This window comes from Nothoprocta perdicaria, unplaced genomic scaffold, assembly GCF_003342845.1.
Source record: "Nothoprocta perdicaria isolate Ctin4 unplaced genomic scaffold, notPer1 scaffold_204, whole genome shotgun sequence".
Lineage (NCBI taxonomy): Eukaryota > Metazoa > Chordata > Aves > Tinamiformes > Tinamidae > Nothoprocta > Nothoprocta perdicaria.
In genome coordinates, this window is record NW_020455250.1 from 877894 (window position 1) to 891863 (window position 13970).

A 13970-nucleotide genomic window follows, 5' to 3' on the forward strand; every position below is an offset into this window, starting at 1 on the left:
AAGCCACAGTAAACCTTTATGCCTATAGCCTGCAAGGGGAAGTTGGCATCAAGATGAGGAGCTTCTGTTCTGCAGGAAATAACACACAGAAGAACGAGAAAGTGAGAACCTGGAGCAGAGACATCGTCAAAGGGCAGCTGAACTTTTCGTTCATCAACAGTGCGAGTGTTCTGCTGGGGAGGGAGGGAGAAGCAACTCTCACAGAGGAGAAAACATTTCCTATCTGAAAAACTTATAAAAGTTTTGACTTCGCAACCTTAGGTTTGGGCTAACAGAATTTACAACAAGGTGCTCATACAACCAAGGAAAACACTATTATAACCATCCTGATTGCAACAATCTGATAAATAATCAATGCAGATGACTTCTTCAGCAAGGTGGTGGAATTCCAACTTGCTCTTACTGCCACCTTCCCTGGCGTTTGAGCGTGTCCTTTTCCCTCTCAGCCTTCTTGCACGCTTGTTCAGTATCACATCATTCTGCATTCTCGCTCAACGAGAACGAGGTGATGGGCAGTGGGGACACAGTGTATAGCAAACAAAATCCCTAACAAACTTTTTCAGCTCTCCATGTTTTTCACCTGTTCCCTCCCTTCCTTACCTTTGCCTCCCAGCAGCTCTTCTGAGGTTTTCCTTTCCCTTATCTTTTAACAGGGCATCTTACCTCTTCTCCAGCTGTGTATGTGAAATAATTATTGAGTTCAGTGCCCAAAGGCAGCATACAGAGTCATATCCAAAGGAAAATCCCCTGTTCCTTAAAATAAGCTAGCCCTCCATGGATCCTGGGCTTGAAAGTCAGCAGGAGGTACCAGGGTCAAAAGAAGCATCTCTTTTTGTCAGCACTTTTGTCAGCATCTTCCCAGCACAAGATAGGCACAGTCAGGGCGCATCCCAGCACTCCAGCTGGATTGCAACAGGAATAAACGTGGGGCCTAAGGCAACGCCACAGTGCCTGACTTTTAACAGCCTGTGGTTACAGCTAGGCCTACAGCATTATACTCTTGCAATCACACTGTACATACAATGATGGCCCTATGCTATTCAGTATTTCTTCTATTAGAGAAAAAAAAAAGAACAAAATTGAATGTCACCATGAGAACAGTCTAAAGTTGATTTCTGAAAGGGGCTCATTTCCTAGACCTTTTCTGTTGGCATAAAAATAACGTCACTGAACTCTACCACAACCATGGGCTCTATGAAACATCATCTCTACAGATACATGCAAGTTCTGAAAATATCCTCCTTCATGGTTGCACGTCTTTGGTTTCTGAAATAGAACTAAAGGGCCAGTGAGGTTTCTGCTTTATTTCCCTCACAAAGAAACACACCCCAAACTAGCACCAATGTGACCTAATTCAATCATTCTTCAGCCTTTAACACGCAGTAAGTGCCAGTATGGAAAAACTCCCTCTCCAAAGAACAATTAAAACTCACAGAGCAGCCATCCCAGTTGGTTGGCTGAACAAACGACACATGTTCACACAAGAATAATTCAGTCAACCGTCTTAATAAGGATTTACTTTAAACAGAACCTTGTATGGGTACACTAGACTCAGTCTCATTAAGGAGCAAGTTGGACTTTTATACAGCACGAACCACTGGCAATCTAAAACAGACCCACTGAAGAATGGAATGGAGAATCACACGCAGTGTTTCAGACCCAAGCTCTATGTGCCTTTAATATTTTTTTTTTCCTTTTTTTCCTTTTTTTTTTTTTTTTAAAGAGAGTGCACGCTACCGACACATTCGCATTTATCATGTTTTTAACTTCTTTTCTAAGGACGAATTCTCTGGATCTGCGTCTTCCAGCTCCCCCCGGTGCCTTTTGAGTCCGGCGAGCGGCCGGGGGCTGGCGCTGCCGGCGGGCCGCGCGTCGGCCGCCTCCTCCCTCGCGCCCGCGCCGCAGCTCCTCGAGTCCGTGGCGGGCGCGCAGCAGTCTCTGCGCAGGCTCACCCCGCTCTGGGCCAGGCCGCCGCTATCGGCGCTCGAACGCGCCTGCAGTCCCGGCCCCGCCGCCTCCTGCTCTGCCAAGCCCTGCCCGTTGTTGAAGCACGAGGGGCGGAGGTGCAGGTGGCCGTTGTTGTGGCTGACGCAGGGCGGGTCGAGGCTCCTCTCCTCGCCGTCGGCGCCCGGGTTTCTGGAGCAGTGGCCGGACATGCTGCAGACGGCGACGGGACAGAACGGAGGGGCCAGCGAGGGGTGGCCGGCGGCTGCTGGACACTTCTGGCTGTTTTTCTGCTCCGCGAGCCCCGTGCTCTGAACACAGGGCTCTTCCGGACAACTGCTTAGCCCTTTGCAGTTAGCTTTGCCGTTGAGCTTTTTAGTCTCAAAAGAAAGTTCTACAGCCCCGTTGCTGGAGTCTTCAGATACGTTTTCTTGACCCTCCATCCGCCTCTGATTGTCACATTCGTAAGCTTGACCGTTACTAGAATTCTCTATCAAACTACTTTCTTTTAAAGGTTCCTTGTTGTGTTTTTCAGCAGAAAGAGCTGGAGAACCTTGAGGAGCTACCGAACTCAAGTTCCTCACATCTTCCTTATTTAACGAGTGTGCTGTACCATGTCGTCCACTAGTTCCTGGTTTCCCTTCATCATTTTCCGCATCTCCACGGGAGGATTCGCCATCTTTACCAGCTGAATATGATATGTAAGAATAATGAAGCCATTTGTAAGCTTTGTAAATTTTCCTTTCCACTGACTCACTGTCTGAACAAGGAGAGGTCCTTTCCTTGAGAACCTCCTTGTTGGCCGAACTCCTTTCAGGTGAAGAAGCTGGAGAAGAAGAAAGATCATCCACTTTGATCTGGGGGTAGTCATAGATATCCTCACCTATGTAGGGGGTGACACTCTCGGTGTTAGCACTAGTCCTCTCTTCCTTCTGCCCCTTCTGCCGGCGCCTCAGCGCGTTGCGCTGCCTCATAGACGTGCGCCGCTCGTTCAGCTCCTCCTCCTCCTCGGTGCTGCTGCTGCTGGAACTGCTGGACTCATTCTCCTCAGGACTCGGTGACCGCGGCCGTGGGAAGAGGTCTGTGTCTAGCTCCGCCTCGCAGGTGTTTTCATCAGAATCAGATTCGTTGGAAAGGGCCAGCAGACGTTTGTCCTGGTACTTCCTCAGCGCAGAGAGCCTCTGCTGACGGGACGCTACGTCTTCTCTGGCTGAGGGGGACTCGGACGATCTCAAGGCCCTTAAATTATAGGCAGCTTCATCAGATTCCTCGGGCGCCCGCGGCGGGGAGTGATGCAGAGAGGCGGAGGACTCGGACTCGCTGTAGGCGGAGCGCTCGCTCACGCCCGCGTGCAGCTGCAGGATGGTGCTCTCGCTGAGGTCGCTGTCCGAGTCGGAGCTCCAGCCCTCGATCTCGCGGCGCACCAGGGAGTCGAAGAAGGCCATCATCCGTGGGTCTTCCTGCACCGACTGGTTGGCGTAGTCGTGCGACAGGCCGCTGCCGCTGTTCAGCACCAGGCTGATGTACTCCTCGTGGGTGTACAGGCAACGGGAGTCGTCCTCAATTCTCCCGTCCAGGTCTCCTGTGCAGTCAGGCTGCTTGTAAGGGCTCCAGATCTGCAACAGAAGTGTTGTAGGTGTTGAAATAGAGTGAATATTAAGAAATATTAAGAACTACTACAAGACGCAGATTGTTTTTATTAGCACAGTTACTTTCTCCAATACCTGTAAGCTTTCCAAAGAGATGTTTCTTTTCCCCTTTATAAATGCCTTTTTCTACATCTACCTCATCCATCCAGAGCATGAGAGATCTCATGCCCCAAATCCTCCATCACTGCCATGTTTCAGTGTGCAATAATTTCTCGTGAACTTCAGGGCTCTATTTTTATAGAGCGGGCGATGCTTACTCACGAGGGATAAGAATACTCTGTTGCCTCCAATACATTCTTGGCACTAATGAAGGCAGCTGTTGCCCAGGAAACTCGAGCTGCTTGTGCCAGGGATGCAGAGCAACGTTTCACCCAGCTGCACCCGGGGAGCAGGCAGAGCGCTCAGTATCTGGAGGGGAACAGCAGGCCCACACTATTCCCTCCAGCCAGCAGCCCTGAAGGAAACAGATCTCCTCTTCCCCCCCCAGCATCCTCTCAAGAGGCTACAGCTGTTTGAGTGAGAGGGAAAAGATGAAGGGAAAAAGTTCTACTGAAGGCTACTTTTCAGAGGTGAAATTAATTCATCAGTCAACGATCAATTCCCTGACTGCGCTGCACCCTAACCCTCTGGCTTTCCCCTGTGTGGAAGCAAAGGAGAAAACCCCGAGCCCCTCAAGCCCAAAGGCTACAGCAATATTCCTGAGAGCCTGGCAAGAGGCAGCACTGCCAGGTGCTGTGGGGTGGCTCTGCACAGGGGAAGGCTGCATCTCCTCCACCTCTCACCTTCACATCCAGGCACAGGAGGAACAGGTTTAAGGTGCTCCCTTGGACAGCAGCCACCAGCACCTTGCTTCAGCTTGATGCAGATCTGGTGCTCAACACTTACAGTGGTCAGAACCCGCGTGCACCTAATCCGCAGCGTTGTCTCACTATCCTGACAACAAAGTATCTGCTTTCAGGCACGCTTTTCTTACCAGACAAAATTGTTACCAAATGGAATAACTATGTATCTGTGAGATGAGCTGTTAACGTATGCAACATCAGCTCCAAACCACCATGACATGCACTATTGAAAAATCAAAACCCAAAAACCCTCTGTGGATGCTACTAATTCTCTACTACAGAATTTCAGTGACCTTACACTTCTAGTATGTGGGGAAAAAAGTTCTGCTGCTTCTTGTTCACCCACTCAAGTTTGAGATGAACAAGTAACATTTATTCTGGAATTACCTCAAATCTAAATGCTTTATTTTGCATCTTTATGGTTAACATAGTTTCCACACATCATCTGGCCATGCAGGTGCAACAGACTATCCCAAAATTGAAGCGAGTTGCAGATGCATATTTTTCTTCTGTAAATCATCAAGCGGCCTTTAAGTGAATAGCAAAGCAATTTTACATTGCATTTCATTAGCCTGTCTCTAGGAACTGCTTCAATTGCAAAGTGAATCTGCTATTTCTAATTGCATTTTTTATTGCGTGCAGTCCCGAGACAAACTCTCTTCCAGCACAGTCAACTAATACAATATTCAAAACCAGAGTGAGACAATCTCCACTGCTTAATTCAAGCACTGCTCTTACTAGAATGCTGCTCAGGGAACAAATACCAAGCTTGGATAAACAGACTGCAGCCCAAGGGCAGGATGCAATGACCAGCAGTATGCATCAGACTACCACCAACCACTCTTAGCATTTTTGAACTGTTCGAGAGAACAAATGAGCATCAGCTCATCCTCTACTTACTTCCAGGATCCACTTCCTAAAGACAAGGTAGAAAAGAGTCTTCTCTCCACATATGTGGATATATCAGTGGATTTATCCGATCTTTGCCACACTAGAGAGCGTTTCAGCAAGACCTCCTTGCAGTTGACAAGCACGTACATTCTCCTACCTGGTACATGTTGCAGAAACCAGGCTGCCTGCTTGGGCAGGCCTGCTCACATACCCCTTCCTTGAGCAGCCCTAGCAGAGTTCACCTGATGAGCAGTTTTTCTGAAACTGCTGCTCTGAGAATGTGTTGCCATCCAGTGCAGCATCTCATATCTGTTTTTGCATCTTGACTGTGGAGCTGTCATAACAGCTAGTGCTGCTTTCCAAAGCGCAGAGGAAACCTCCTCACCACAGAGGCTTGCTGGTTCTGCCTCCTTTCTTCTGTTCCTCTTGTCTCTGTTTCAGAGACAGATTCCTGACTTTCAGGTGCAACACTGCCTAGGCAGTATTTACTTTTAATAGGAGATCAAGGCTTAAATATTCTTAGACAGAGCGCCTTGCAAGTTAACTCCTGTATTTCTGTAAGATTATTTTCAGAAAAATTAGAACACGGAGATTTGGTATGAACCAATATAAGCACAAGAGAAGAGGCAGTATAAGCATGGGAGAAAGTAGAGATTTAAACCTTTGGAAAAGGTTTACTTATGAAGATAAGTCATCTAAAAACGTCTATTAAGTGAGCTCAGAGCTTCTACTTCCTTGATGCTACTGCTACTGAAAGCTTTTTTTGCTCACCCTGCAAGCAGCACAGAAAATAAAGCACTGCTAAATACTGAAAAGATAGCTGAAAAGAGTTCCCAGTGGGAAGCCAGGGGGGAAAAAGGAGGGAAAACAAAAAACTAAGAAAATCAGACTAAAGATCTTTCCTTGGCCAAACCAGAAAGCCCTTCAACTAGTAGCAACTGGGCCAGAGCTGTTCCTGTGGTTCTGCAGCACCCGAAATGGGTTTCTTAGTAAAAGTACTTCCTTTGTCTATACCTTGTCCTCTGACTGCTGCTGTGTCAAGGAGGAATGCGAGTAAGGTGGAGAAAATAAGATCATCCTATTGAAAGATATTAAGAAGTTCTCTTTCAGCAGACTAAGGAACAGGATATTAGTCACTGATGCCCAAAGTCTGGATACAAAAATAGGAACAGAAGAAAAGGAATACAAATTGCTTCTCTATCTACTTCAGCAGAGATACCGCAAAGGGCATCGCTGAAGTTCTTGTACTGTATGATGCTGAAACCTCAAAACTTAAAACAAGAAAAATGTAGGCGTGCCTTTGGCCTAGCAGTAGCTGCAACCAGCTATACTAGGGGATCTGTTAGGGCAGAGGGAGCCAGCCACAACGCCATTAATCTGTCAGCACAGCAACAAGGGCAAATAGACTTTGCTGTCTTTCATATACTGATGATTTTTATACCAATGGGTCCTACAATAATCATCCTAAGTGTGTGTGTGTGTGTATTTTTTATTTATATATATATATATGGTATTCCCATTCTCTTAAGATCAATCGCAAAAAAACCCCCCTCATTTTAATCATCTTAAACCTTATTTTTTCCTACTTTCTCTTAAACCTTAAGTGCTAGAAATTGTTTTCTAAGTGCTTCTCTGTGGCCTTCCTCTAAGTCCTCCACTTTAAAGGGAATGCCTCACTTGTTTATTGGGCCACGCAATTCATCTTCCTGACAGCATAACCCAATGGCCTACACACTCAACCAAGGAGAAAGGGCTATTTTTCTATTTTATTTTGCTTAGCATTAGTGGTGAATGCTTGCTGCAAAGTGATAATTTTAGTTCACAGTTGGGCTTTCTAATATCAGCCTTCTGAGGTGCAGGCTTCTGAAACGGAGGGCAATGTGCAATTCATCTGGGCTGACGTGCCCAGCACGCTGTCCAGCATCATGGCCTCATGTGGGCCTTATGAATGAGCTTGTTTAGTCTCATTGCGGGTTTCTGAAGCCTCTCACTAACAAATCCCATCTTCTCCTACCCCCTCCCAAAATCCAGCCCTCAAGAGCTTAACCACTGCATCCTCAGCAGTAGCAGAAATCAAAGCACAAGCCATTGAGTGATATTCTTTCAGCTTCCTTAAAACAAAAGCAAAAACACCACCACAAAGGTCTTGCAAGTGCTGCTTGTTTCAGCAGGGTTAGGCCCGAGATGAATTTGTATCCCACTTGGAATCAGCATTATAATAGCAAGTGTGTTGGCAGAAGCATGTGGGATTCTTGAATGGCTTGTCTGTATCATGCCTAAATGCTGGTGCTATCAGTTCCTCACTTCTACAAGTACTAAATTTAGGCCAGCTAGTCTGAAAATTAGAGCTCAGACATAACTGCTTGCATTTTTAATTCAGCACAGCATTTCTACAACTGAGGGAATGGAATACTAATCAACCACTGTGATGTTATCTTTTATGATTTAATTCTATAATATCTTCTAGAAGACATCTGAAGGACAGTGGAAAGAAGGAAGCCTAAGGAACCAATATTTAAAAACTAGCTCTGTTTTTTTATTTATGGCTGTTGTTCTCATCTCCACTTCTCCAGGCAAACATATCAAACATTTACATGGGGGAAAGGCAGCCTAGAAGAAGTTGTGCTCTCAAATCTTTTAAATGCAGTAAATAACCACCTTCCACTGATTTTCAAGCCTTCTCTCCACCTGCTCCTTCCCTGCAGGAGCCTTCCTGCCAGCTACCACTGTCTTTATTCCGCTGTTTACTTCTCCGATCGTCTCCTCTTTACTCCCTAGCTCCTCAATCTGGAGGCATTTTCCTCTGCTTCTTCAAGGCTCTCTGCTCAGACTCGGCTTTCCTCTTCACCTTAGGAACATTCCATGCACTCAGAGAAGAGCTGGGTTGTTTCCTTCTGTTTTTCCTTACTGCCAGGGGCTGCTGCAAGCCTCCAGCCTATCTTTTTGCAATGACATCCACCTACGGAAGGAGCTGGAATGAGAGAGAAACTGCCACCGGATGGTCACCTAGAAGCTGCTGCTTACTAAAAAACCATGCAGACCAGACTAGATTTGAGACATGAACTTGAGGACAGCTTGATTCCCCCAACAAGGCGCATTACAAGCCGGGCCAGACATACAGCCAAAGAGTAAGGAGCTCTGTCTCGCTAATAAACTCCATACATGGGGCACTTTTCCCTTGATTTGATTCCAGCTTGCAGTGTTTGGGGAATTCAGTGGCTTCAAAGCAAAGCAAAGCTGAGCAAGCTCCCTGCACACACTGCGACACAACGGGCACTCTCTTTTAAAGACATTTTAAAGAGTGCATTCAAGCACAGCTGTATTCGAAAGAGTTACACAACCTGTGACTGGACACTTAATCGAACTAACCTTTTAATTACTGGGGGGGGAGAAAAAAAAGGAGTGCACAAAAGCGGCACAGGGAGTGTTTATACCACTGCTAATCCAACAGTCAAAGCACACTCATGCAGGAAGGACTCTCAGGGCGAAGGGTCAGCAGATCCAAAATCCAAAAGTGAGATCTCAAATTACATGAATTAAAGTCCCAAAGAAGGGAGGGGGGAAAAAAAAACCCTTTGGCAAAACTGCTTTTAAATGGTGGCAGACTGACTACTTAAACATTGAAAATCAATGAGCTGCTAAGACTATTCAATGCACTTTTGTTCAGGGTCTGTATTTAATAGATTTGGGACCAAGCTATTTGTATACAAACCTGCCAGAGGGACACAGATGAAAGAAAAAGTGTAAAAGCAAATTGGAGTACCAGGGGAAGGCAGAGTTAGAGAAAGAAAGTTTAAGCAGAATCAGATCCCCAAGGCTGTGAGTAGCTGTAACACAAGTGATGCAGCTGGGCACCCGGCCATGGTCCGAGGGATTTGGGCCAGTTCTGGTCCCTAAAGTAACAGACTATTAAAATATTCCTTGGCAGAACAAGTTCATTCAGACAACTTGTAGCTGACTAAAAGCATTTACTTATACTCAATTGACCTCAATTATGGCCATTTGCAGGCAAGACTCCTATAAAGCCATTCAACAAACTGTTAGAAGCAGCACCAGTTCTCTTTCTCTCACTTTAAATCATTTTATTTTCTTTCCTCTTGTTGTTAGACCTCGACTAGAGCAAAGCTTCCCCACTAGCGCATTACAGACTCCCTCAGCCCCTCTGTTGTCCCTCCAAGAAACCTCTGCTGCTGGAAACAACAAGTTTCTGCCTTGCTCCCACAAGACTCCCTATCTTTCCGTAAGGAAACAAAGCTCAGGATCTAACCAAGTTTGTCGTCTCTTTGCAAACTATGGAATGTTAGAGCTTTCTAAAAACAGTGTAAAATATCACAGGATTCAAAAATGACACATAGTGGAAGACTGTAGAAGTCCTTTTACCTCTGGAAGGCACAGAAATTTGTTTCAAAGCAGAAGTGTGTACTTGTAAGCAAAAATTACGGGAAGACAAACGCAGCAATTCAGGGGCCAAGGTCAGCTAGATTAGGATAGGCTACAGCCAACTACACAGTTCAAAGTATTTTATTAAATTTTAGCCAAAAATATCAGAAATGTTAGGAGATGACTTAGCAGAGCTCTGACCAAACTCTCAGGAGATGGACTGGTTGTGGAATACCTTAATTGCATACAGAATGAAACTGGAAACAAATTCCTTCTTCCGAGTACAAATTGAGGAAATTCAGGTCTTATTCCTTACCTCCAAAATCTTTAGAACTGAGGAAGTGGTGGAGGAGAGTTTAAACATCTGATAAAGTCTGTATTAGTTTAGCCAGCTAATTAGACATACCAACTCTCTCTCAAAAAAAATAATGAGTTAAGAGGATGGGCATGGAAAAGAATACTTTTGAGCAGAAGAAAGTATTTCTCCCTTAAATATTCCAGCAGCACATTTTCTGATAATTAGTCTTACCTTTATAATCTTTTCAACACCAGAAGAGCAAATCATGTAAGTATGAGGATTAAACCGGACTTGGTTTACAATTGACCGATGACCTTTCAGTACCATAAAAGCACCATTGACAACCCTGCCAATGCCACCTAGGAAAAAAAATAAGCACACACAGATAAATTACTGAAATTTCATACTCCTGTCATTCATAATACTTTAAATTCATATTTAAAAATACACTTCAACTTTTCTTTTTTTTTTTTTTTCCTCAGTATTTCTGAAGGCTTATGTTGGCTGCTCTGATTTTATGAGGAAAGTCTCTTCCAAAAGCTGCAAGTCTGATGAAGAGCATCCTTCCTGCAGATTAAGACGTGGAGGTAAGTTGTAGTTCAACTGTCTAGACAAACAACAAAGGCTTTTGCCCCAATATGGCAAGTGTGTGAATGAGAACAATGTAAATATTTAACGGAACCTCAAGGGAAACCAGAAGACCTAAAGCATAATACCAGTTACAGCTTGCGAATCAGAAGCAAAGCTAAACACAGAAATTGACTTTCTAAACTGCTATCCCCTCTCTGTTACCAGCACTTCATTACTGTCCTTATTGACCTTATTGGTAGGAATCCACAAGAGTTAATCTTGAGCTCCTAGCCTGAGCTACTACATTACAGCTAGAATTAAGGCAGCCTTCTCTAAAGCCAGATTTCTAACAACTTGCATTTGTGTGAATGAAGCTTAAAGAGGGCCTTGAAATAACACAACTGATCAATAGGTTGCATCATTCTTCATCATATGACAGGGAACTGCTTGAAGTAGATTGCTTTGGTGGTAACTGTAAAACTCAGAAACCAGAGAACTCTGCTTGGTCATTGACTTTTTGTATTTCTTTTTTGTTGAGATCTAGCTGATGTGTACAAAGCATGAGGAGGATTTGAAAATGAGGAGTCATCTTCCTCTCCCTAAAAAGCCCATACCTATCTACAAAGAGATCTTCACAGCTTTGAAATGTTCTGTTTGCACAGATAAGCGTTTGCAGACCGCAACTGCAGTCTCATGGCCCTTGGGCCAGGAGCAGCTACATGTCGCATGTGATCAGCAAAACTGCACCAGGACCAAGCTACCTGGCACAGTTCTCCTATTTGGGTACATCTGTGTTTTCTGTAAAGGTTTGGATAAAAGTTTAGCATTCAGTCACTCCTGGGAGATTTCAATTTGTAAGTCAATTTGACTGAGAAGTCCCTAACTGAAGAGCAAGTTCATGAAACGTCCATTTCAATTTTCTTACCCACTTCACGGGATTCCTCCTGCCCTCTCGTTCTCCTCACCCTGCTAGACATTCATGACCACATTTGTGGCTGATGGCAAGCTGCCCCACTCCCACGGCATTCCTTCCACCCAAATCACACTTGTCAATCCAGTTGCACGCATCCAGCCAACTACAGAAGTTGCACCACGTCCAGCTCTCAAAGCACTTATCTTGGCACAGACAAACATTCCAGGAAAAGGGCCTCAGGAGTGAAGAGACAATTTACTTAAGAAATGTTTCCAAGGCTCTAACTAATGCCTAAAACCAAGTTTAACTATCCTTGGACTCTTGCTGTCCAATTTCAACAGGAGATAGGCACTATAAAACACCCATAAAAAGCATCAGAAATTAGAGACAACGAGCAAAGGAACAATTCTAGTGCAGATGAAATACAAGCTCAGGACACTAGTAACTTAAATGGCCCTTCCAAGTTAGTCGCTGGCATCCTGCGGGACTGTAAAAAAAAAAAAATGTGAATTAACTCACGATTACTTCCCTAGGGAAAAAGTGATAATAGTTATTTGCCAAAACTTCAGAAACTTAACATGTTTTATACACACACACACACACACACACACTAAGAACACTGGATGAAAAACAAAACCCTCAAAACAACAAACACCACAACTCTACAGAGCAACTCTACTAAGGCCGCATTCAAGATCCACAAATTTCTTCTTTAATACTAAAATTTCTACATGAAAGCTTATTTTAAGCTGCTAACCATAAAACCAGAGAAACCTGTGTGGCAGAGCCTCGCTTAGTCTTTTTAATGAAGGTAGCCTTGCCCTACTCGTGTTGACAGGGAGCGGTCCAAAAATGAGCTTCTGGGATAGTCTCTTATATTTGCCAGAGAGATTAACATGATAGTGCTGGAGTTGATAATCCTTATTTTAAAAACATTACATATGTCTAGAAAAAGTTGGCCGTTGAGCTTGGTGATGGCCTTGATCTCCTCCTAGGGGATGACTTCTGTAATTGGTCAGTTGTCAACTTTTACGAGCCAAGTGATGCCTCTCAGTCTATGACTAATACAGGGTTTTCTTCTATATCCTTACCCTTCCACTACCATCCTCCACTTCACAGCAGCCTGGGAAGTTGGTATCTCGTGTTAGGCGAGTGCCTACGTGGCAGTCCAAGCGCACTAGTGCTCTAACTGCAGCCGTGTAGCTTCTAGCTATCTCACACTACGAGTTGAGCTTGCTCGTGTCTGCTGGCAAAAATAAATAAAGTGCATCTATATATTAAACTAAAGTTAGCCACCAGTTGCTTGAAACTCTTATACCATATTACATTTTATATGCAGGAATTTCTACTCCTTTTTTCTGTCTTCACTTGAGCTGCAATCCTGGCAAAATCCTGACAAAACTTCAATTTTGCTTTTGGGTGGTGTGGCCTGAGCAGGCAGGCTATTTGTTTGCTGTTCAGCCCACTGGCATTACTGCTCCTGTGACTGTCTCAAACCCTTGGCTTCTGCATGTATGGTGGCTATCCAAGAGTTTAGTTTACATATAGGTTTGAATGAAAAATGGAAACCAAAACAAACAAACAAACGACCTTAAGCAGATTATTAGGAAGATTTTAAAAGGTTTCTAATCTCTAAAGAGCAGGGGAAGTAAGGGAAATACACTAGTGGGTTTTGCAATGCTTTCCAAAAATTACTACACTTAAGTCAATGCTGAGTAACACTTCAGCGTGTCAGCTGTCCTGGTCAAAGCTTTCTTGGTCCACTTGCACTTGATACACAACATGATATGTCAGGAAAATCTCCTTTTCAACACTTTACCACTAAGTGCTTCACAGAAGAGTAATAGAGAGTTTTTAAAAAATCCCAAAATAACACCCCACTACAATATTTGACCAGCTGGAAACAAAACCTTACCAAAGACTGAATCTTAACCGTAGCATTTTGAAAGCCATTTCCTCTACACGTACCCGACATCTGACAAGAAAACCATGGCAACCCAGGCTACATCGACAGGCTTTGACACGCACGCAGGGAAACGCCAGTGCAACGCTTTGAAGCAGTACGTGTCTAGTGAACTGCCAAATTGAATACACTTTGGCTTACTTCATTATTTTGTTTCAAATATTATGCTAATAAAATGCACATTAATTATGCAGGTTTGCAAGTCTTCCTGCAAATGGACTGATATTTTATATACTGAGAACATGCTTGAAGGCACACACCAAAACATTAGAAAAGGCTATTAAAACATAATGAAGGGGAGTGAGATACTTGGACCCAAACCCATCTGACAACCCATGCAGTATATGTAATACACGCCCACAGTATCTAGAAACCTTGTTTTCTGAAAAGAAACAAGAATTATTTGGGAGATGGGGGGGAGAAGTTATAGATTATTAGGAAAAACACTCTCATACACAAAAACTGTAAGGATCTGGGACAGCCTCTATAAAGCAAGAGAGGCTGCAGTGCTTCTGCAAGC

At 44.3% G+C, this 13970-nt stretch overlaps 1 protein-coding gene across 1 annotated transcript in view; it reads right to left on the reverse strand.

Annotated features, from left to right (window-relative positions):
• Positions 1-1507: 1507 nt before the first annotated feature.
• The window catches only part of DCAF5 (DDB1 and CUL4 associated factor 5), a 53942-nt gene continuing 41479 nt past the window's right edge, over positions 1508-13970 (reverse strand). The window contains exons 7-8 of the mRNA XM_026038213.1: positions 10236-10363; positions 1508-3560 (exon numbers count right to left, since the gene is read on the reverse strand). Of these exons, the coding sequence (XP_025893998.1) occupies positions 1755-3560; positions 10236-10363 (1934 nt within the window). The 3' untranslated portion in view covers positions 1508-1754. The remainder of the gene's footprint in view (positions 3561-10235; positions 10364-13970) is intronic.